At 36.0% G+C, this 24,672-nt stretch overlaps 2 protein-coding genes across 3 annotated transcripts; both read right to left on the bottom strand.

The window, feature by feature from the left end:
* Positions 1-397: 397 nt before the first annotated feature.
* LOC18429053 (luminal-binding protein 4) lies at positions 398-5,255 on the bottom strand. The gene is made up of 8 exons (XM_006838346.3): positions 5,055-5,255; positions 4,681-4,948; positions 3,621-3,835; positions 3,024-3,266; positions 2,222-2,701; positions 1,738-1,892; positions 1,557-1,639; positions 398-1,199 (listed from the first exon to the last, which is right to left on the bottom strand). Exons 1-8 carry the CDS (start codon positions 5,128-5,130, stop codon positions 704-706), a joined length of 2,016 nt encoding a protein of 671 aa, XP_006838409.1. The 5' UTR covers positions 5,131-5,255; the 3' UTR covers positions 398-703.
* A 2,215-nt stretch (positions 5,256-7,470) lies between these two features.
* Positions 7,471-24,311, bottom strand: LOC18429051 (cytochrome P450 734A1). 2 transcript variants are annotated; one of them, XM_020664473.2, is made up of 6 exons: positions 23,968-24,311; positions 22,718-22,941; positions 14,402-14,640; positions 12,465-12,825; positions 10,965-11,383; positions 7,471-7,731 (listed from the first exon to the last, which is right to left on the bottom strand). In XM_020664473.2, the coding sequence occupies exons 1-6, from the start codon at positions 24,233-24,235 to the stop codon at positions 7,707-7,709; spliced, it is 1,536 nt and encodes a 511-aa protein (XP_020520132.1). In that variant the 5' UTR covers positions 24,236-24,311; the 3' UTR covers positions 7,471-7,706. The 2 variants fall into 2 exon arrangements, with proteins under 2 accessions (XP_020520132.1, XP_020520133.1); XM_020664474.2 differs by lacking the exon at positions 10,965-11,383.
* Between the last annotated feature and the right edge of the window lie 361 nt (positions 24,312-24,672).

Genomic DNA, 24,672 nt, shown 5'->3' with positions numbered 1-24,672 from the left:
CTTAAAAAGAACAACTTGCAGTTTTGGACGTGAGAGGGAAAACTTATGTATCATCATTAGCCAAAGATGATAAATGGGCATAGTGCTTCAATATATGCATCTAAGAATTAGTTCACGTTTTTGGGAACAAAGTCAATTTCTACCAGAATCCAAATTGCAGAGATTACTGCTAAATCGTCTTACATAGAAGAGAGGGGCACCTCAGACTTCCATAAACCATCAACACGTAGGCTGTAAAATTCAGGGATTTAAGTCCATTACCGCATTCGGAATCTTCGATTCTTCATAATGCAGCAATGTGGAAGCATCAGGGGACCTAAGGTATGAATGACAAATGGGAGAACAAAGATAGGGGATTTCCTTGCAAGAATAAACAAAACCAAGTGACTGCGAATTATTAGGCAAAAACACTAATTTACTTGAACAAGATTCAAACCATTTTATACAAACCTAGAAAATCAGAAGATCAAATGAACAGAGAAAAGAGAACTGAATAGTTCATCTTTTCAATGAATTGGCGAAAAGCTACAGTTCCTCTTTTACATGATAATTGCCTCAGACAAAAGAAACATTCTCCAAGGTCATGTTATAATGTCTCTCATGCTCCCACACAAGGGAGTAGAGTTATCTATCAAACGAGTTATAAAATCCACAGGCAAAAAAGAAAGAAGCTCCTCATCTTCTCTTGGGCCTCTTTCCCAACCTACAACTCATCATTGGTATCCTCCTCATCCTCTGACCCTGAAGAACCAGGGCCACCAGACTTCTCATAAACTTGCTTTATGATAGGGTTGCACACCGCCTCAACCTCCTTCAACTTCTCCTCGAAGTCTTCCTTCTCAGCTGTCTGGTTATCATCCAACCATTCCAAGGCCTCCTTCAATGCGGTTTCAACCTTTTCTTTGTCGTCCGATTCAATTTTATCAGCGAGCTTGTCCTTGTCATTGATGGTGCTCTTCATAGAGTAAACATAGGTCTCCAAACTGTTTCGAGCGTCAATCCTCTCTTTCACTTTCTTATCCTCTTCTGCAAATTCCTCTGCTTCCCTAACCATTCTCTCAATCTCCTCTTGACTGAGCCTTCCCTTGTCGTTGGTGATGGTGATCTTCTCAGCCTTCTTCGTACCTTTGTCTTCTGCTCTAACATTCAAGATACCATTGGCATCAACCTCGAAGGTGACTTCAATTTGAGGTACTCCTCTGTTCACAACAAAAAAGAATATTAATGATTGGCCTAGCAATATCTTGAGTGCCTTTTCAAATAAGGCATTTGGTTCATCTGATAATTACTCAAATTGGATTTTACAAAACATTAGGTCTATATATTGTTTAATGATCCAGTTCAATTCACCAAACACAAACAGTTGATATAGCAATTGTAGACATCCACCATTAGGTCTACAAACCAGGTGGTCTTACCTAGAATCAATTGGAGACAGCTTACACAAAACGATGTCATGGTAGCAATTAATATGACAAAAAATAATAATTTGACGTGGTTTGCACAAAATAATGTGTTACCAATTAATAGAAATTAAAGAAATCAGGGATACCCACCTTGGAGCAGGTGGAATTCCGGAGAGGTCAAATTTCCCAAGCTCACGACAGTCCTTTGTCAAGCTCCTCTCACCTTCATAGACCTGCAGATTGATTCATCAAATATGGAATAAGTTTCTGCTTGTAGACCACTAAAAGTTTGCAATAAAGACACCAAAATGATAGGAAAATAGTGTTTTACCTTGATAGAGACTGTTGTTTGCTGGTCTTGGTAGGTTGTGAAAACCTGAGACTTTTTGGTTGGGATCACTGTGTTCCTTGGGATCAATTTTGTCATGACACCACCAACTGTCTCAATACCCAAACTCAATGGAGCCACATCAAGGAGAAGGATATCTGTAAAAACCCGATATTGTACCATAAGTCACAAAAACATCTTGTGCAAATCATTAAGGTAGTAAGATATAATACAATCATTAATATAATCTACAATTCAATGCACCCCAAAAAGCACCAGCCATATTGGAGTCATCAGCATCAAATGGAAGCAACCACTCTTCCCCATCACCATCCAACTCAAAATAACCACCTTCCATCACTTCAACAGACAGTGATTACTCTATTTGATGGTGATGATCCATACGAGCTATGGCCTTCTAAAGTCTATTGTGCTTCCTATAGGCTTCCCCTCACCCTATCTTAATGGTGCATAAATTTTCTCTCACCTTTGGTTTCTTCACCTCCTTCACCACTGAGGATTCCACCCTGAACAGCCGCACCATAAGCAACAGCTTCATCAGGGTTCACTCCCTTGTTGGGTTCTTTACCATCAAAGATGTCCTTCAAAAGTTGCTGCACCTTTGGGATACGAGTGCTTCCTCCGACCAAAACAATCTCCTGTATATCAGTCTTTTGCAAACTGGCATCCTCAAGAGCTTTCTTCACTGGTCCCATGGTTTTCTTGAAGAGATCCATGTTCAATTCCTCAAACCTGGCCCTCGTTAGGGGTTCAGAGAAGTCAATTCCATCAAAGAGGGACTCAATTTCCACACGAACTTGGTGCTGGCTACTAAGGGCTCTCTTTGCCCTTTCTGCCTCCCTTCTAAGCTTGCCAATAGCTTTGTTATCCTTGCTTATGTCCTTGTTGTACTTCTTCTTAATCAACTTGATGAAGTAGTCCATGACCCTTTGGTCAAAGTCCTCACCTACACAAAACCATAGAGAGTGGTTAGCCATCAAGGGAAATCAAGGGAAAATGAATACGATAAAAACCAGAACAATGACTCAATAACTAAAACAACCACACCCCATCAATAATTCTATCACCCAATAGATAGTTGGTGTATTAATGATAAAAACCAGAACAATGACTCCAAATAACTGAAACGACCACCCCATCAATAATTCAATCTACCAATAGATCATTGATGTATTAACTCACTTGTATAGCAGGCCACACACTTCATTTCAGAGAAAGAGAGTAGTGTGCATGTGAAAGAGAGAAGGGGGTGGAACCAAGACACTAACCTCCAAGATGGGTGTCACCACTGGTAGCCAAGACCTCAAAGACTCCATTGTCAATGGTCAAGATGCTGACATCAAAAGTACCACCACCAAGATCATAGACCAAGATGTTTTTCTCCCCTCCCTTCTTGTCCAAACCATAAGCAATGGCAGCAGCAGTTGGCTCATTAATGATACGAGCAACATTTAGCCCTGCAATGACACCAGCATCTTTCGTGGCCTGCCTCTGAGCATCATTGAAGTAAGCTGCACAAAGAATAACCCATTTCAGTGACAAAAATTCTCAAGACTTAGAAACAACACTTAGTGATATATCAATAGTTCACTACCTATTCAATAGAGAAGAAAAAACAATGCTGTAACTAGAGTTAACAGTTCACGAGAAGCAGAATAAACCTTTCAAATGTCATACAGATATGAATTATAGAAGCCACTGTTCAAAGGGAAACTTTTATGTAGCCATTAAGGACAAGCTTTTTAATAGAAAGAGCATTTCATAGAAAGCACATACGAGGAAGAAAAAAACAAACTAATAAGAATGCTAAAAATCCAAAAGGAATTAAGATAGCCAAAGAATGCAAATAGGGGAACAGGTCTGACCTGGAACAGTGACCACCGCATCCTTGATCGTCTTGCCAAGGTATGACTCAGCTGTCTCCTTCATTTTTCCCAAAATCATCGCGCTTATCTCCTCTGGGCTGAAGACCTTAACTTCGTTTTCCCTGATCTTCACCTCAATGTATGGTTTCCCATCCTTATTTACCACTTTATAAGGTAAAAACTTCATATCTCTCTGAACCTCCTTGTCAGAAAATCTGAATCCAGTGGCAGCAAAAGCTCATCAGAGAAAAGATATATTGACACAAAAATCCAGTGATCTATCTAGGTCCAAGTCATCCAACACATATAAACTATATTGAAAACGAGATCTACAACTACTAAATTTGATGTTTCATGAATATCATCGTTGGAGGAGTTCATTGAGGTTTGCTTGGATCTATAGTCATACAAAAGGACACAGCATTTATTAATACGTTCCCGCAATTACATGGTGACTGTTAACCAGATTCAAGGAAACAATGATATAGCGGAAGTCAAAAGCCCAATTCTCCCAGAAAGCAAGGATCATTTGTTAATCACGTGATGGTAAGAGAAATAATAAATCACTTTAGGAAAAAGAAATAATAAATCACTTTAGGAAAATACCAAAAAATTAAAGTTATATCTTATATTAATGCCTGAAACGCCCAAATGCCAACCTTTCAAGTATGATAATCACTTCCAATCAACACTTAATGCGACACCAACTAAACAAAAGTGAATTGGAGTGCAAATTTTCCATATATATGAAAAATGTTTCACTGAATGGAGTAATACTACCATCAATTCCAAAAACTAAAAGCCTGATCCACAAATATATTCTATTCCCAAAATAAAAAGCCATATTTGAGGGAACCTCATGGAAAGTTACAGGATTCAGTCCATTTCCATAAGTATTTCCAACATTTCAAGAAAAAACACTACTACTTTTAATGAATAAAACCCTATATCTCTTCCGATAGACTAAATCTCCCATAGCTACTCCCCCAAACCTCACAAAATTTAAATCCATCGCACGAAACACAAATCACTCATCATAGCAATGAAGAAAAGCACTTACCGTCGTCCGATCAAACGCTTAACATCAAAGATCGTCCTCTCAGGATTGAGAGCAGCCTGATTCTTAGCTGCCTCTCCCACCAATCTCTCTGTATCGGTAAAAGCCACCCATGATGGAGTGATCCTATTACCCTGATCATTCGCTATAATCTCCACATGTCCATTCTTGTAAACTCCGACACATGAATACGTTGTTCCAAGATCAATTCCTATCACCGTTCCAAGCTTCGGTGCTTCCTCAGCTTTCACGAATGATTCAAAAACAAAACCTAGATCCAGCAAAAAAAAGACAAATCCACCATTAAAGCTCAAGCTTAAGCCACCGTTTTGGCTCCAGATCCTGGTAAAAAAACAGGAAACCTACGGATCACATACCTGAGAGAAAAATGACAGAAAGAATTAAGATGCTGCTTTTCATCATTTGGATCGTATTTCCTTTCAGAATCGCCATTTCTGCGATCTCCTGCACTCTCTCTCCTCTTTTCCTCTCTCTCCTCTTTTTTTTTGTGGGCTGATATTAGCTTCTTTCACTCCCTAGATTTGCTTTGCTTTTGTTCCGTTATTGCGGAGATCCACAAGTGAGGGGGGGTCAAATTTAAAGCCGTTTATATATACCTGCGTTTAGAGAGAGAGAGAAAGGTGTTTTGAAAAGGGCATGGCGCCAAGTGTTCAAACCAATTGAATTCAGACACGTGTTTTAATTTGAGGGTTTCGGCCAATAGAAAGCGAAAAGCTGCGTGTCGATGCAGCGTAGCCAATTATATTTCGCCACGTCATCATTGGGTGTTTACAAGTGCGTTACCGTCGTAAGACGTCTAGAGGTTCGAGAGCATCGACGTCATAGCACAGGGGTGGACGGTCTCGATCGGGTCCTCCACGTTGAGTGATTTGAGGAAAACCGTTCGATCAGGGAGCAATTAAGCGAAAATGGTATTCAGTAATGCACAACTGGTGTATGGTATGTGGCCAGATGGTATACGCAAGTGGTGTAGGGTATGGCACACCAGAGGGGCATCTACCGTCTTTTATAAGGATGGAAGAGGAGGACCATTATGTAGCTTCTCAAGACAAACATTAGACGGTCTTGATCGGGTCCTGCACGTTGCATGATTTGAGGAGAACCGTTCGATTAAGCGGCAATTAAGACCATGCCCAAATGTTATTCAGTATGCACAACTCTTGTATGGTATATGGCCAGATGGTATACAATAATGCGCAAGTGGTGTAGGGTATGGCACACCAGAGGGGCATCTACCGTCCTTCATAGGGATGGAAGAGGAGGACCAACAGTAGTTTCTCAAGACAAACATTTGAGTGGGCAAGGGTAATGTACACCGTCCATTGTCTCGAATGAATGGCGATGCCCCTACGTATACATAACGTTGTAACTGTTGTACGCTTTGAATTTTCCCTAATGAAGTGAGAAATATGTATCTTGATCTTGGAAAAAGGAATCGGTGAACCCTTTGTTTTTTTTTTTTTCTTTTTTTTTGAATAATGACTTTTTTTTCATTAAAAATAGATAAAGCGCAGCCAAGCGAAATTCGCGATCACCAAGGATAGTTGATGAAAACCACCTTTAGCCAAAATAATTAGCCTCCCTAAAGCAATGATTTAAGCAAATATTGTGTATGGATTATAAATTTAAAAGACAAATCGGTAACTAGGATTGGGCATCACAAAAATAGCTATGAGTCCATGAATCGATAGTCCAGGTGGCTGTTTTACTGTGTAAAAAAAATAGTGAACCAATGAAAAACACGTGAAAAAATAATGTACCTGCCAAGAACCGATTTGGATCGATGAATTGGCATTTTACTGTAGCGAAACACTATTTTTATTTGTAGCAAAATACAAATTGCTGGTTTTTTTTCTAGACTTGGACGATTTCCTACATATTGATAGAATCGGTACGGGGTGACTGATTTCCAAATCGAACTGGATGATTCCGTGCCGACGCAGAATTTTTTAAATCATAATTCTGGATAAAAAATATATTATTTCATAAAATATAGAAGAAAATCTCCATGGGCAATAGACTTACCTTTGCACCAGGTAATCGTGTCAGCCGAATTTCACTCTTTATCATTTTATTCATTACTAAAAGGGAGGTCAACAGTAAAACTTTCTTGAAGAGCTTTAATTTCAGCTTCATTTGCCGTAACCTCACCATTGGGTTCGGAGAAATAGAATCGATTTGTACAAAGATAGAGTAAACATTACCTCTTTGATAAATCTAATAAAATATAAAAAGTATATTTTAAAAAAGATTAAACAAATGAAGTTGAAAGTTCATGAAAAAAAATGAATTTTGAAAAAAAAATGAAATTTAAAGAATCGATGTTACCTATGAGTATTTTTGAAATTTTTCAAAAAAGATGGAAAAAAATAAAAATAAATATTAATGGCAAAAACAATTTCCAAGTTTTTCCATAATGATGAAAACCATTAAAAAAATACATTACAAACAAAATTCCTTATTTTTTGAAATTTTGTATAAATTTTTAATTTTTTTTAAATGACCGAAATCGGAACCGGCCAGTTCTAATCTAACTAGACAGTTACTAGTTAGAATGGTCGATTTTTCTAACAATAGACCGAACCATTCTTGAAAAAATAAGCATGACCCATGGTATGCGAATATCTAGTGCAAAAGGGTATTCAAGAAACAAGTGATCACAATAGTCACGACTGGAGGTCACATTTCGCCACTTAGGTGACAGTGGCATCAACACATGTTATAAATGCGGAATCAAAGCAAACCATGAGAAAAAGCACAAACTCCTCCAAGAAACAACAATAAAAGCTTGATAAATTAAAACCATTCATATCCATATGCATTCTCCAAAAGTCATAACTATAGTATCCATAATATTACAATTCATCCAAGGCACCAAAGCCTATTAACAAATATCCAATGCTTCATAAACAACACAGAACAGCCAATGGCCAACTGACAACTACAAAAACAAGGAGATCTTCTAGTCTAACGCTGGACTCCAGTCCACCAAACATGATCACGCCCTCCTATCTTCGATTGATAGCCACTAATCTACAAGAGTGGAAGCAAAGGAATGAGATAAAAAGCCCAGTAAGTAGATCACAATATCATGCTTCCGTCCCTATGAATATTATCACACATCATAAGTCAAGGTTTTAAGCCATGCTCATAAAACATGAGTCATGCATCACAATTATAGGATGATGCTTTTCATGGAAGAGCAGGCACAATATAAGATATATGATATCATATACACAAGCAATCTATCAGATTTCAATAGATCCACACAAACAAGAGAGCATAATCAAATCAACAGACACAACCCACTCTCTAGCCCTATTCATCAGGCCAAACACTTATCTCAGATTAGTCACATAACTCAAGTAATCATATATCTCAAGTCAATCTCACATCTTAAGTAATCAAAATAGTCACAATATCACAATATCCAACTACCAAAGGGTGACCCATTGCGTAGTATCCATATAGATTTGGGGGCGTGAAACTTCCAAATATTCACATTCACATCCTGACTCCCATCCTATCATAGAGAGTTAGACATACACATCAAGCAAATATTTCTTAGAACAAGTACTTTATTTCTCAAACAAAGAGTTGTACCTCATAAGGTACTGGCATTTTCCGAACGTTAAAAAACCTTAGAAATGTGAAAGAAAATATATAGTGTCTACTAGGCAAATATGAAAGGTATATATTGTAATCAATATATATATATATATATATATATATATATATATATATATATATATATATATATATATATATATATATATATATATATATATATATATGATGGGTACAATATTGTGTATTTATAGTAATTGGGTATAGTTTAGGTGTCTGTCATCTATTTCTATTTTTATATTATGTAATTTGTTTATAAAAAACAAATCTATACATTCATATGATTAATGAACACTAAGTCTCTTCAGTAAAACTTGAGACTCTTCACAAAAAAACACTCCCCCAAGCAAGTGAATTAAAACCTCGTTGATACCTTTCTATTGGAGAATCGTGAGACTCTTCAAAACAAGCACTCTATCAATCAGAGAAACCTTACACTCTTCACACAAAAAAACACTCTATCAAGTAAGTCAATTAAAACCTGTCTCATACGCTTGTATTAGTGGTCTTGTAGGAATACACCAAATTGTATCAGATCTAGCTTCTAACCTCAATGCCTAAACTGTTGCAAATGAAGGATCTTGTGTGCCCGCTTCAACACTTGAGCTAATCTTAACTAAGGAATTGGCTCCTAGGTGATCCTATACGGAGATGACGAACCTCATCGAAGGAAACGTGTCAAAATGGAGCGTTGCACTTTAGAAATCTATGTTTTTTTTCTTTTTCTTTTTCTTTTTAAAGTCGAGATTCGATGGATCCAAAATTTGTATATTAGTTGAGCTTATCTATGCATTACAAAAAGTTGCGGGTCGAAATACCGTATGAACAAGGAGTGTGTTTCCGATATATTGGATCGAGAACCGTATTTAACAGGAATGTGTTCTATGTAAAATGGGATCGTGTTCTTATATTCATTAGGATCGTGTTCCCATAGACAACAGGAACGGGATTTCATTTAAAGTTTAGTTGTGCCCCCATCAAAAAAAAAAATACGTTCCTATTTGGAATGGATCGAGCTCCATTCAATGTTGGATCACGTTTTGTTTAATTTAGAGTCAATCTCCACGTGTCCCTTCTTTCTCCCTCTCTTTCTTTCTCGACCAGACACTCACCACTTCTTCAACCTCCGCACCTCTGATCCAATAGACCCATCTGCTAAGATGTGCCCCTCTCCCTTCGAACTTCATGAACGCATTCATCTGACTTCACAGTTAATGGATTCTTTCTCTCTCCTCAAAAAGCATAACAACAATAAAAATCCACATACCCATCTCAACCTCGCTTGTTAGCAGTTAGGGACATTCATGGTGATTTCCAAATGGCCAAACAAGCTCTGAAAATAGCTAAAATCTTTGATAAAAAAACTATTTACTAGAATGCAGACAACTTCGTGGTTGTGAAGCTTGGTGTTATCCTTGATTGAGGAGGAGAAGAGTTCAAGCACTTTTATTTTTTAGAAAAACTCAAACAAGACGTAGAGAAATCAAATGGGAAGATGTTAATTTTACAGAGAAACCATGAAAGCCTAAATATACAAGGGGATTTTAGGTATGTTATAAAAGCTGGCATTGACGAATTCAAGAATTGGAGTGACTGGTTTCCTATAGGAATTCAAATAAAAACTTTTGTAAAGGATTGGAAAAACAAATTCACATTTTGAATAGAGTACCCAAAAATTACCTATCTAGAATTAGGGTTAGAATAGCTACTTTGACTCCTAGAGGCCCAGTTTCTAGGTATTTTTTAGCTGATAACTCTACTGTTTTAATGGTGCGTGGCTCTGTTTTTGTTCATTGGTGGGATCCTCCCTAAGGATGGAGTTCTGGGAACGTAAGGATAGCGATCCTAAAATTTTGGGAGCTGGAATCTAACTTGCTCGGTAACGCGTTTCGTGGAACAGTGGGAACGAGATATGTGGGGTAGCGAGAGCAAGCTCCGTTGTGAATGGGATAGAGAATCCTAGGAGTTAGCTCCCAAAAAGTTGGGAACAGGTTTTGGATGAGATCCCAGCCACGGAGCGCCAGAGGTAGGTTCCGGAGTGGGAGCGGCACCCTAGTTGGGTGCTCCGGGCAACTATGGTCAAAACCCCAACTTTCTTGCAAGAACTTTTCACTAGAAAAAAGAAAAAAAAATTAAGCCACCAGACATGGAGCTTTAGGAGCCTTTCGATGGGACCTTGTCAAGTGAATTTGGATAAGATATCTTGTAAAAAGAGCAGAACAACAAGATAAGCTAATGTCGCAATAACACTGATCGTAACTTGGAAGTTTTATAGCAATTCTTGAGTATTTTCATGACAAGTTCGGCCCGATTGGGCCCCAAATAATGGCTGAAGAGGTGTTGTGAGTAGGTTAGAGGTGGAAGTTGAGAGGTATCATACTCTCATTCCCTCGGGTGTGTCTCACTCATTAGAATTTCATTTTTAATGTTATATGAAGTCTTTTATCAGTAATTTATCTCTCTTTCTGAACACTCTTTTGCCTGAAGTGCATTAGCTTCTTGCTTAACATGATAAACACCCAAAAGTCTAAATACATAAACAAAACAAGATTAATATGACAGCATTCGAAATGAGAAAAGACAAAATTATCAGGTAATACATTTAACCAATTCATATGAGTTTCCAGCAAGAACACTACCTTTTAAGTGCATGGAGAATGATGGGAATACCATGTTGGGGATACAACGTAACGAACACAACAGGTGAGTGGATGTAATTTTTAGACATGTGGAAGGAGAAATTTTGTAAGATCATGGCTACTAAAATCTTTGATTCAAGCAAAGCAAGCTTTTGGCCCACACAAGCTCTAGGTCCCTTCCCAAATGGAAAGAAAGATCCCATGGCCTTCTCAGAACCCTCTGAAAATCTATATGGATTAAACTTCTCAGCATCATCACCCCATATAGTTTCACTGTAATTCATTGGGAGTATAGGGACTAAGAATTGAGTGTCTTTCGGAAGGCAAATGCTTCCTATTTTGCAGTCCTTGACAGCTTTCCTAGCAATGGCCACCCCAGGAGGATACAGTCTCAATGACTCATTCAAAATCATGCCAACCTACAAAAGGATGAATACAAAGATAACTTTGTAGCCTGAAGAATAAACTATAGAATAAATATGATGCACTTGTTAATCTTGAAAAGTAAAGTATTCCCATCTTTGTTTATGACATGGCCTAGCTAAATTCATGTGTCTCTCAGAAATAACGCAATGTTATCAAAGGAGAGACTGCAAAACATGCCATCTTTCATCACTATGATCTTCTTATGAAGTACAATTGTAGTAATTTGAGTATGGAAAAAGTTTATATGGAGCCGAGGCTCTAAACAATCAAATTAAAGCCCACCTCAAAAATTTCACTAGAAGAGGTTGTTTTGATGCTCAAATATCCTCAAATTGATCATCTTGACACCAAGATGCATGGACATGAGAAAAAAATAGATTTCAAGTTTCGAAAATAGTGCAGCTTGTAATGCATTTTTGGACCGTCAATTTTCAAGATTTTTAAGTTTTTATAGATCTGCTCTATCTAAACTATTTTTTAAGCTTTAAATTTTATAATTAGAAATAGCATATATTTTAAGGCTATCGCAAAGATTTTTGGTATTGAAACGACATTCCTCGACACTATTTGAAGGTGCACTCTACTTAATTGTTTAGAGCCTCAGCTATATACAAACCACACCACACCCTTTAAGTATTTCAGGAATCTCTCTCGTGTGCTCTCATTTTTTCTAGTTTTTGTTTTGAACTTTGACACTTCAAATTCTAAAAGGAAGTCACATAACATTAATCGACAGCAGTTCCAACAATGTTTTGCAATTTACTCCATTCCAGGTGTTTTAAAGAAAGGTATGAGTAAGATACAACAACATGAAATAAAAGTTGCATCGAACAGGGAAGAAAACCTTTGAGAGTTATAAATATTAAATGAGAAAGGGTCCTGGAGAAATTTCCAGAGCAAAATCAAACAAAGGGAATCTAAGACTTGGCTTAAGTTACTGGTGCATAAAATTGAAAAGCCAGAACAAAATTAAGAATGAGAGATTTGGGGGTAATGGTAGCATTCCCAAGGTAAATCTATGGGAAAAAAAAAAAAAGAAGAAAGAAGGACAATAAAACATCTGAATCCACTTACAGTTTTGAGCTTGTTGACGTCGGACCATGTAGGGACCCTCTCGGTCCCTAAAACCTCAAACACCTCGGCTCGAGCACTGTCTTGCCACTCTTGGTGAATTCCCAAGAGCATGCAGGTCCATGCTAATAGCGCTGCTGAAGTTTCATGGCCAGCAAAAAAGAAGGTCTTACATTCATCAATAATCTCCTCAGTGGAGAGGCCACCATTGACAGCTTCTTTTTGGTTGGCCTCCAGCATAGACCCCAAAAGATCCCTATCTCTCTTCCCCATTTTCTTGCGCCCTTCCACCAACTCTGTAAAGCATTTCCTGATCTCTCTCCTCAGCTTCATGTTGCGCCACCTCCTCTTCACAAATAAATACCTGCATCATGTCAGAAACTTCAGCACAAAAGATATCAATTTTTCAGAGGAACAATTACCAACAAATATTTCATGCTTAACTTCCATGAATATTTATTATATCATCTCCAAAACTCATTAAACAACCAAATTATGACTTAGCTATTAAATTAATTCCTGTTACATGAATATCCTGCATGAATTTCATGAGATACTAACATGTAAGGTTGGGCACAATTAGTGTTAAGCCATCAGGGATGATGACTTCTCATTTATGTACTGAGTTCTCTGATAAATACTATGTTTAACTCTCATGTCTGAAATCAGGAGTTAATAGTCACATTCACTAACAGTGTAACATAGGGGTACAACTTGATTTCCAAATTGAATAGCAATTTGGATTAAATTGCTAATTCACTCAGTGCGATTTGGCCAAATGGGTGTTAGATTTTTTAATTTGAATTGATTTCCAATTACAATTGGCCCTCAAATGCATTTTATTTTTTGTGAAAACTACTTCGACTGTTTTTTCTAAATCCCAATCTCCCCAAACCCCGACCATTACCAGTGCCACTGCCACCTCCACCGCCACCACCTAGTCTCTGCTGCTCAATCAACAGCTCCAACATAACAACCACCGCCACTGCCACACCAACGCCACTGTCCAGCCTCTCCCATTTCGCCACCAGTCCACGATCACAACTACACGTACCTCATTGTCTCCATCATCAACACTCACTTCCTCACTAGAATGCCACCACTCTTGAGTCTGGACCCGCCACAACCAGCTCTATAGCACCACTACCACTACCATTACGAGGGGAAATTATTCCCCCACCGCTAGCAATACCAAGCCCAACCTCTCCTCCACAATCGGACGACTGCTACCACTACCATCACACTGTCACCACTACCGGTGCCCCAATTACTACATCTCACTACAACAAATTGCAATTCAAATAAAAACAAACAATTGCTCTTGTGCAGTTAAAAAGAAATTGATCCAACTGTCATTTGGTCACTTAAATTTTTTAAAATTTTAAAACGACAACCACCTTTGAAATCAAAAGTTGCCTAAAGCATTCTTATATTTGTTTATGTACACATTGCTCCATGGAAAAATAACTCTAGTACTTGGTAACGTACCGTACATATTATTGATGTCAAACTAGGATGTAGCCAAATATTTCATCAGTAATATCCTTTTTTAAGTAGTTCAGCATTTGGAATCTTCATATTTTTTTAATAAATCAGTGGGGAATATCGGCCCTTACCTGTTTTAGAAATAGTTAGTGGCTTTCGAATGCATTAATGGGAATGGAAACATAGACCGGTAGCTAAAGCTCAAGTAGTTTAGCTGTTGGAATCGATACGTAATTATGCATGTGTATTTTACTTGAATGGATATTATTGACAGATTTTCTCTTTACTACAAAATTATGGATATGTATGTAACAAAACTTTATATTAATGCAATATTTTCTCTTAATTAAGATTTTAAGAAATGATGAATAAGTTATAGGAAATATATTACAAAAAATAAAAAAAATAAACTGGAATTAAAAGAATAAACAAGGCTTAATTGTAAGTAAAATTACCTGTAACCAGGGACAAAAGAATAATTGGCGATGGCTAAGGCAATTTGTTCATCGAGAAGTTCAATGATTCGCTTCGCCTGTCCGGGTTCGCTACCGAATGATGTGGTGCCGATTACATTAGCAGTAAAAATCTTAAATTCCTTAAATACATCCAACTCAAACTCATCACAACTTCTTGCCTTTTGTGTCCAGCATTGGATGACGTTCTTGGCACTCTCATTGATACGTGAAACCATCTCCTGCAACCAAAAAAAAAAGACTGATTGGTAACTTTTCAAATGAAGACAACAATTTATTAAAAGTGGGACTTTTAAAATTCAAAAAGAAAAAAGAAAAAAAAGAGAGAGAGAAATTATATATAATCTACTCCAAATCTTTAAAAAAGGTTTGGCATTTTTTGAGTGGAGGACCCTGGCACCAGCCGTGCTTTTTCAAATTTGATGGTTGGGTTTGTATGATGGGACTATTCTAAGGGAAAAGGTTTACAAACTTTATATTATTCAAGTAAGGTGTCCATTACAAAAGTTTACTTTAACGGTGGTTAACTACAAGTTTGATTATCTCGACCTTGAGATATATGTATAAGAACAAATTTTTTTTTTGAAGTTTTAGAAATAGTGCATTTAAAAACTCATTGTTTGGAGTTGGACAATCCATTTTCAAGAGTTTCTAGTGTTTGCAGATCTGCCTGACCTGCATATATTTTTTAGCTTTAAATTTCATAATTAAGGGTGAAAATAGATTTTAAGACCATCACAAAGATTTTCGACAAAAAAACTGCATCATCAAATATAGTTTAAAGGTGCACCTTACTTTGATTATTTAATATTAAAGCCTTGTATAATCGCTATATTTTTTTATATTAAGTGCGGTTGGGTTTGTATAAGGTGTCAACCTCAAACAATCAAAATAAGGCGCACCTTTGAATCTTGCTAAAAGATGTAGTTCTGGTGTCAAAAGCCCTTATAACGGCCTAAAATTCTATATGCACCGCTAATCATGAGTTTTAAAGCTCCAAAAATGGTATAGATCGAGCAAATCTAGAAACACTTCAAATTTTTGAAAATTGGCGGTTTAGATAATGTGTTACCAAATGTACTATTTTAAGACTTGAAATTCTTTTCTTCTTTTATATTCATACATCTCGAGGTCAATATAGTTAATTGTAGAATTTTTTGACATCAAAACAATCTTTCTTAGTGGATTTTTAGGGTGCATCTTATTTCTCCATTACAATTTGTTAACCTTATATAATTTTTTTATTAATTAAACACTTCTTCATCATCGTCAAAGCTTTTTCCTAACTAATTGAGGTTGGCTACACGAATTTTGGTCTGCTATTTTTGTTTTATTAATGTCCATATCCTCCATGAGGTCATAAGTCCCCATATTTTTTCTCACTACTTCTAACTCTATCCTTTTGGGCCCATCCCTTGCCTTTTTTAGCCTTCCATTTGAACTAACTCGCACCTCCTAACCAGTGTTGTACTGGGTCTGCATCACACATGGTTAGTCCACCTAAGTTTTCTCTCTCTCATCTTATCGCCTATTGGTGCCATACCTAAATTATCTCGAATGTATTCATTTTAAATTCTATCCTTTATTGTCTTGTCACATTCATTTCACATCCTCATCTCCGCTACATTCATTCGATGGTTTTTTTTTTTTTTTTATTGCCTAACATTCTGCCCCATAGAGCAAAACTAGTCTTACAATTGTCCTATAGCTTCATTGGTATGTGGCGATTGTTGGGTTTATATGGTGAAAGCATGTGACTAATATGATATAGTGGAACATAAACTCAGTAGGAGTATAGTCCTGCTAGATCGAGATTAGGAAAATGCTATTTGCTAATACTTTGACTTGGCTTGATGAGCTAGACCAGTTGAGCTGGAAAACCCTTATTGCTTAAGCATGAAATAAAACCGATGAGGGTTTTATGGGTCATCCCTTGATGAGATCGAAATTTCTTAGATGTTGTAGACAAAGGACTGTGTCCCATGTGTTTAATGGTTGGCCTCTACAAATGAGGGCTAAAGCCTCATCATTGATCAATTACACGACATGTACATATGATAATTGTCTCAAGAAAGCGAATCACCATTGATAATGAAGTGTGTACATGTGCGAGAGATTACTCTTATGCACCATAGAATTGTGGATGCAGCATATCCGTGTGACCTTTGACTTGTCTCTAGGGGAGAACCTATAATCCATAGAATAGATTACAGGTAGCTCAATCTATTGGCTGACTTTGGTAGCACAATCGTGAACCCCTGTAATGGTTTGTGGGTCATGAGAACTGTTGGGGCAGTTTGAGAAAGCAAGTGTAGAATATAGTCAACAGTAGAAGATGTAGTGCTTCAACAATATTATAATTTCTACATCAAGTCAGATTCGATTCTCATCAAAATTATATGGTATTAATCATTTTGATGTTAAATGATATTTATATTGATTATTTAAATTTTTTTGAGTATCTGGATATTTTATTTTTGAAAAATAGATTTATAAATTAAGAGATATTCAATTTTCAATATATAAATATTCAAAGAGAAAAGTTCCTTATTAGCAATATTCTAAAAATTATTTTAATAATTTAATAATTTATATATATTTAAGAAGGCCCATGGGACTTACCAAGCCCATCATTGTGATATGTGTGGAGGCCACATAGGGCCTTTTGGGTGGCACACCCCACCTAGTGGGGGTACTTTCTTATTTTCTAGCCTTGTGCATCAAGGCATTCAATCAAGTTGAAAATTTATGAAAAATGTTTTTACAGAGATTTTGATTGAAATAAGAATGAAAATTTTTGAAATTAAAGAGATTTGATTTCAATAAAAAAAAAAAATGTAAGAAGATTATGAAAAATTAAAGTAAGATTGATAATATTTTCTAGATTTCATTATTTGATTGGATTAGGTTTAAGAAGCTGAAGGATAAAGTTTTCACACTTTCCTTTAAATCGTGATAGCATATCTAAATATTAGATGACTCAGATCTCTTACCTCATAAGTCTCATGTGATCAATAGTCTGGATTTAATCTCATTAAAGATAGTTAACCTTAAGGAAACCCTAACCCATGTAAACTTGATAAATAGGAGCCCTCTCTCCTATAATTCTCTACACCTCTCATCTCTCTCTACTCTCTCTCTCACCTAGGGTGGCATGCCACCCCCTAGGCTCTCTCTCTCTCTCTCTAAGTTCTCATCTCTCTCCCTTAGATTAGTTTAGAGATCAAAATAGGGGCACGCCACAAGCAAGGTGCAAGAGAGGGTACACCCCACTATTACTAGACATTGTCGTCTAAGCTTTGCTCTTGCTCTCATGTTCATGAAAGGTAGTAGCCAAGGCTTTTCCATAATTCATAGATCTAAGATAGACTATTGATCTCGTGCGCCATTGAAGGAAGAGACCCGGTATGGAGCGTACTAAGTCCGATTGAGGTAATCTTCTGGCAACTTGTTTTGTAGTTTGCAGTATGTAATTTCTTATACTTTCTTGTTCCCATAAGCATTGTATTGGTTTTATTGATTAAATAAAATAAATTGTAATTAGTGATAGCAAGTAATAACTACTTTTGATTATTTATTTGATCATTTGAAGTGAGTTTCATTGTATTTGGAACTTTGTAAGTGTTCTAGTCGGTGAGAAAAATAAATTAAAACTATATGCACTGTGCTAGAACACGTTATCCATCTTTCAACGATCTTATAAAATTCGAGTTGCACATCTCCACTTCGCCTACTCAGTTGCAACATCTTTACTAATCTCTCAATTTTTCTAGATTATCAATCCAATATATTGAAAGTGCATTCTTTTTGGTATTTCCTGGTCATCAATCGTAACTATTTCCTTATCTCTAATCCCATTATTATTAAACTTCCATTCTATATATTTTGGCTTAGTTTGGCTAATTTAAAAACATTTACATTCTAGAGCATCCGTTCAAAGTTCTAACTTTGTGTTTCCATTTCAGGTTTCATCCATCAAAACGGTATCATCTGTGAACAATATGCACCTCGGTACCCTATCTTATAGGTGTGTAATTAAGTCGTCTATAATTAACGAAATGAAGTTCCATTAATAAAGACAAAAGCACATAAGTGGGTAAGAGCCCAGGACTTCACATATGATTATCTTTGTACGGTTTGAGTACAATGGTCGTTATACATCTTTATGTATGTTTTCATTCAAAACATTGTGTGAGTCATTGGGGGAGAGGGCCTCTATCCTTGATAGGAATTGAGCCTAACATGTAGCGTTGCAATCTTCAAGCGCTAACCAATTAAGCCCAGGCTCTTTTCCTTAGTTTTTACACAAACCTTCTTGCGTTTCTCGTCAAAACTCCGAGACGAGCTGTTAGGCATGTCCTTTTTATCGTGTTATTCATGTCACCTGCTCAATATTTATTTATGGATGAGGTTTGTATAAAGCACCCTCTTTATAAAAGTATAGAAGACACACCTCTAAATTTTGTCTCGAGATATGATATTTGAAAACCTATTTTTATCTCTAGTTGTAAAATTTTAAATTTTAAAAATAATATAAATCGAGCATATCAATAACGACTTGAAAATCTTGAAAATAAAAAGTCTAAGATAATTTGTTACAATATGTACTTTTTTAAAATTTGGGACTCACGTTTTTCAGGCACCTACAAAGTGTAATTTGAATTTTGCTCCGCCTGTCTTTTAACAATACAAACACTTCTTAAGCAAAGACGGCTTTTTCTCATTAGTAAGACATTTCTAGGAAAGTAAATGACATTTTATTGGTTGTTAGAACTTATAAGTAGCTAATACTGCATGCGGGTAATAGGATATCCTATGTGGATTATATCATTTTTCAAAACGTTTTAACTTATAGAATTTCTACTTCACCACTGATAGAAATTTGGGAAAAGTTTATATAAGGTTGCAACCTTAAAATGTAGAATTACATATGCATCTCAAAAATGTATCGGAAAGGTTGTTTTAATGTTGAAAACTACTCTATTTGATCATCTCGACATCGATATGTATGAATATTAAAAAGAAAAAAGTTTTTAAGTTTCATAAATAGTGCATCTTGCAATACATTATCTAGGCCATCCATTTTCAAGATTTTCGTATGTTTATAGATTTCCTTGATTTTAACAATTTTTGGAGTTTAAAATCTTCTAATTAGATATGAAAATAGATTTTAAGATAATCCTAAGAATTTTTTACAACAAAATTACAATAAAATTTGGAAGCTTGTCTTAATTGGATGGTTTAAGGTTGCAACCTTATAGAAATCGCACCCTTGAAATTTTGAATCTACTATATTTTATATTTTGAGCTTATATCTTTTTTTTCAAGATTTTTTATTTTTCCAAAATAACCTACGTTTTGAAATTTTATGTTTTGAACCGGGCTCATTCTTTTAGATCCTTTTGGAGAGTTAATACGTAGTTTTTCATGAACAAAACAGTTCGGAACTTGAAATTCTAAACTTTAAAAAGAAATTTATCTCTGGTTCCAAACTTCGAGGTCTAAACTGGCTAGCACATAAGTGTTCTTTTAGTGGCATCCCTTCCCACACACTTTACAAAACCTTGCTTGGATGTTAAAAAGAAACTTTAAAATATGGGAAATGAAGAGCAAGACTACTTTCAGAGCCAAGAATTCATTGGAAAATTGTAAATTATGCTACCATGGGAGGTAAAAGACCTATTAGAAGGATTCCTTCTATATCAAAATATACATTTACTTTCTCGGGTTAAAAAAAAATACATTTACTTTCTCATAATGAGATTTTGAGGTGCACTTTATATTGTACAAACCTCATCCAATATAAAATCTACTTTAGAGACACCAAATGAGTAGATATATAGGGTAAAGTGTAGAATAAGACCATTTATCTTTGGTACAAGGTGATCACATTAATTTTGATCATTGGATGTGTAATTGGGTAATTGCAATTATTTCATTGCCCAAGTTTAAACTTCAAAAGAAATTTTATCGAACTTTGTGACACATCTAAGCTATCAAATTTCATATCGGATGGTTGTAACTATCAGAGGTATTTTGGTCAATTTAATTCTTACGAATTATTTTTAGATATTTTTATTAGATTCCTTTATTTGTAAAGAACAAACATTCAAAATTTCATGTGACTTGGATTTGTAAAAAAAAAATTTAAAATTCAAATAAGAAATACAATCAGGACCATTGGATCAGCCCAGATTGAAGTTGGGCTAATAATGTAGCGTTAACTAGTGGGCTGACCTCAACTTTTCCCATATATATATACTACAAAACGTCTATAGGTGAAAATGAATAGTGATTTCGCCTACAATCATCACAGTCCAAAGTTCATCTCACGGTCACGATTGTCTGGTAGTGTTTTATTTTTCTACAAATCGAAATGACCTGAAATTAGAGTGTGTATTCATAAAAAATAGTCAAATATACAAAAAAACTATCAAAAAAGTACTTTACATGAAAAAATTGACCACAATACCCTCGAAAAGTTTCGGGGGTATTTTGGTCAAATTTTTTTTCACTAATTATTTTATTTTATAGTTTTATTAGATGTGTCTCACTAAGATGTATACACGCTCCAAATTTTAGATTATTCTGATTTGTAAAAGAAAAAAATGAAAAATGAAACACTACCAGGGTATTTTGAAATACCCTCGAAACATTTCAAGGGTATTTTGATCAATTTTGTTTTCACGAATTATTATTTTTTATATTTTTATTAGGTGCAGCTTACTAAGATGTACACACACTCCAAATTTCAGATTATTTCGATTTGTAGAAAAAAATAAAAAATGAAACACTACCGGACAATCGTGATCGTACAATGAACTTTGGACGGTGATGAGGGTAAGCGAAATCACTATTCATTTTTGCCTATAGGCGTTGGGAAGAATTTTCCTATATGTATGTGTGTGTGTGTGCAGTTGGCATACAGATGCATCCGTAGCTGCATAGGTAAGGTACACCTTCAAATTTTATCGTGGTAAATAATTTTGATGTAAAATATTCTTAGGATTATCTCAAAATCTATTTTTATATCTAATTATAAAGTTTTAAATTTAAAAACTGTTTAAAATCAAGTAGATCTATACATATATGAAAATCTTGAAAATGGACGGTATCGATAAAATGTTATAAAATGCACTATTTCTGAAACTTAAAATCTTTTTATTTTTCATGGTCATACATCTCAATGTTGCGATGATCAATCAAACAACATTAAAACTAACTTTTCCAATGGATTTTTGAGGTGCATTCGTTGTTCTACATTATAAGGTTGCATCCTTATATAAATTTTTTCCTATATATATAGGAAAAATCTTCCTAACGCCTATAGGCGAAAACGAATAGTGCTTTTGCCTACCCTCATCACTATTTAAGTTTCATCGCGCGGTCATGATTGTCCGGTAGTATTTTATTTTTTATTTTTTATTTATAAATCAGAATAACCTGAAATTTGGAGGGTATATATATCTTACTAAGGTTCATCTAATAAAAATATAAAAAAAAATTATCCGTGAAAATAAAATTGACTAAAAAACCCTCGAAAAGTTTTGAGGGTATTTTGGTCAATTGTTTTCACGTAAAATATTTTTTTTTATATTTTTCGAAGATTCCTTTACTTTTGATGAATACACTTTCCAAATTTCAGGTCATTCCGATTTGTAAAAAATAAAATAAAAAATAAAACACTACCAGACAATCGTGACCGCACAATGAACTTTGAACGGTGATGGGGATAGGCAAAATCACTGTTCATTTTCACTTATAGGCGTTGCATAGTATTTTCCATATATATATATATATATATATATAATACTACCTTTATTTTGTACATAGAGAATTTTTTTCGTAAAAGTATTTTTGGTTATTTGGAGGGGTGTTACATCATCCATATAGGATATGACATCACCTACATGGAACATTAAATGTCACTAGTGTGTCATGACATGTGGATGATGTTAGACCCCTCCAAATGACCAAAAATACTCTTCCTAAAAAAATGCTCTATGTCCTTACTAACATAACCTCAACATAACCCACATATAGAATACAATGATAAATTACTTCAAAATTGTTGAGTGCAATGATAAATTACTCAAAAAAATTAAAGTCTTTTTTTTTTTTCATTTTGATTTTTATTTTATTTTGGGGTGGGGAAAGGGGGGCCAAGATGAGGAGGTTACGTGTGAAATTTGGACCCTCGATGCTCGTAGACAAAGTTTTACCTGAATCCAAATCATGTGGTCCTGGAGGAACCCACCTACTTTTAGCAAACCTATCGCTTAGAGGTAAAATACATACCTTGAGATTGTCGATTCCAAATGCAGGAATAACTATTCTTCTATGTCGCTCCCAATCAGAGCCATTCAACACCAAGATTCCTCTTCCTAACGCCTCCTTAATCGAAGGGTTGAAAATCATGGTCTGTAGCACACCATTGTTGTTCATCAAAAGCTCCTTCACCACTATTGGATCATCCGTGCACAACGCCGGTTTGCTCCCAAACCAGCATAGAAATCTACTCCCTATATACACCACCAAAATTTACAGTTCATAAAGTTTGCTCAAAATCTCTCTCTCACTCAAATCCAATGTGCACTATTTCCTTTTCTTAATTCAGAAGGGAAATTATACTACAGCTAGGATTGGTAATGGGCAGGCCCGCCCGGCCCGACCCTGTCCTAAAAAGTTTTGGCCGGGGCTTACAAGTTATCAGGCTAGGGACAATGCAGCGCGGCCCTCTTTATTTATTTATTTATTATTATGTTATTTCCTCATTTGTTTAAAGCCTGGTTGCCTGGGCCGGCCTCATAAGGACTAGATCTGGGCCATGGCTAGGGCTGGGCAGGCCGTCACCCATAGCTATAGCCTAAGTCACTAGGAAGAACTCATAGTTACGAGTGTCTTAATGGTGGAAATAAGAGGGAGAAAGACTGAGGCCTCATTGAAGTCATGGTCGGCAATGCCTCTCTCTCATGACTGGAGTTTCCAATGTGGTGAGGACCATAATGTACACTGCCTCCATTAAAATACTAAAACATCTCTCTCTTCTCTCTCTCTCTCTCATAAAGGGCGCTTGGGTGCATATAGATTGATTGCTCCGCAGAATTTACATAATTAGGAGGATGTTTTGCTACGAAATTTTGCTGAATATTTCTTATTTACTAGATGAAAATTTAGATTATTTTCTAAAGCCAAGGCATCCCCCTCCCTCGTTCCCAATTTATTAAATATTTTTTAAAAAAATTATTAGGAAATTGGACATCTTCCTCTCCTCTCCACCATAATCCAGTTTATTAAATTCTTTACCAAAGGTAGTCCCAAATTCCCAATCTTCCTTTTCTCTCTCTCTCTCTCTCTTCAAATCACAAGTCCTATACCAGCAAAAGCTTATTTGTTGTTGTGTATGTATAAGGAGATGCACATGTGCATGCCAGAATATGAGAGACAGAGAGACGAATCCGGCCTAAGCATGAGTGGTTAATAACTGAGATTTAGTAGTATTTTGATTGCTAACGTTGAACAACCAGAGAGAGATAGAGAGAGGTTACCATATAGTTTTGACCAGAGATGATAGAAAGGAAGAGCAACAGGCATGATGTTGTTGTCTAGAGGCAACGCCATGGATCGTGACTCAGTCATGAGCCTTGCGATCTCTACGCCATTGCCCATGCCCAGAATCTTGTAAGGTGGACCTTCGAAACCTTGAGCCCTAAAATACTCTGTTTTTCTCTTTGGCTCCAACCAAAGAGACTTTATCAGGTGCCCCACCATGATGCAAAGGAACCCTGCAAATACACCCACCCATGCCCATTCCATCTCTCACTCTCCAAAAGTTCAAAACACTCTCATCCCATAGGCAAAAGGTGGTTCGTCTATCATTTGTTTTACTTTTTCCTCCATATTGACTAATGATATTAGGCCATCTTAACTAAGGTAAATAAATAGAGTTTAATTGGGTTGTATATAGTTTCCTTAGGGCCAAGAATAGGGGTGGCAATGGATGGGGTCTTGTCAAACTCGGACCTGAAAAATGATATGGGATCCAGATCCGGATCCGGACTTAAAAATATAGTGTGGGACCCGGAAGGCCCAACTAAAAAATTAAAATATGTATGTATTTAATTATATTTAAATATATTTCATATATTGGGACACAAAAATTATTACCGGACCTGAACCCTGACCCAAACCCAGTCCCCAACTTGAATAGCATTCGAGTCTAAAATTTGGACCAAAACCCGACCGACCGGATC

Source organism: Amborella trichopoda, chromosome 4 (assembly GCF_054954075.1).
Source record: "Amborella trichopoda isolate Santa Cruz 75 chromosome 4, AtrichopodaSantaCruz75HAP2 v2.0, whole genome shotgun sequence".
In the NCBI taxonomy this organism is placed as follows: Eukaryota; Viridiplantae; Streptophyta; class Magnoliopsida; order Amborellales; family Amborellaceae; genus Amborella; species Amborella trichopoda.
Note: the sequence above shows the minus strand (reverse complement) of the source record. Positions and strands in the feature narration are given on the sequence as shown.

Bases quoted from the DNA above. Each gene is read 5' to 3' on its own strand.
- LOC18429051 (XM_020664473.2), bottom strand. From the start codon at position 24,235: ATGGAATGGGCATGGGTGGGTGTATTTGCAGGGTTCCTTTGCATCATG. The intron at 22,942-23,967 runs GTAACCTCTCTC...TGGTGTATATAG, and splicing joins TCTCTGGTCAAAACTATATG to GGAGTAGATTTCTATGCTGG. The intron at 11,384-12,464 runs GTAAGTGGATTC...ATCCTTTTGTAG, and splicing joins ACGTCAACAAGCTCAAAACT to GTTGGCATGATTTTGAATGA.
- LOC18429053 (XM_006838346.3), bottom strand. From the start codon at position 5,130: ATGGCGATTCTGAAAGGAAATACGATCCAAATGATGAAAAGCAGCATC. The intron at 4,949-5,054 runs GTATGTGATCCG...TGCTGGATCTAG, and splicing joins TTCTGTCATTTTTCTCTCAG to GTTTTGTTTTTGAATCATTC. The intron at 3,267-3,620 runs GTCAGACCTGTT...TTCTTTGTGCAG, and splicing joins TGCGGTGGTCACTGTTCCAG to CTTACTTCAATGATGCTCAG.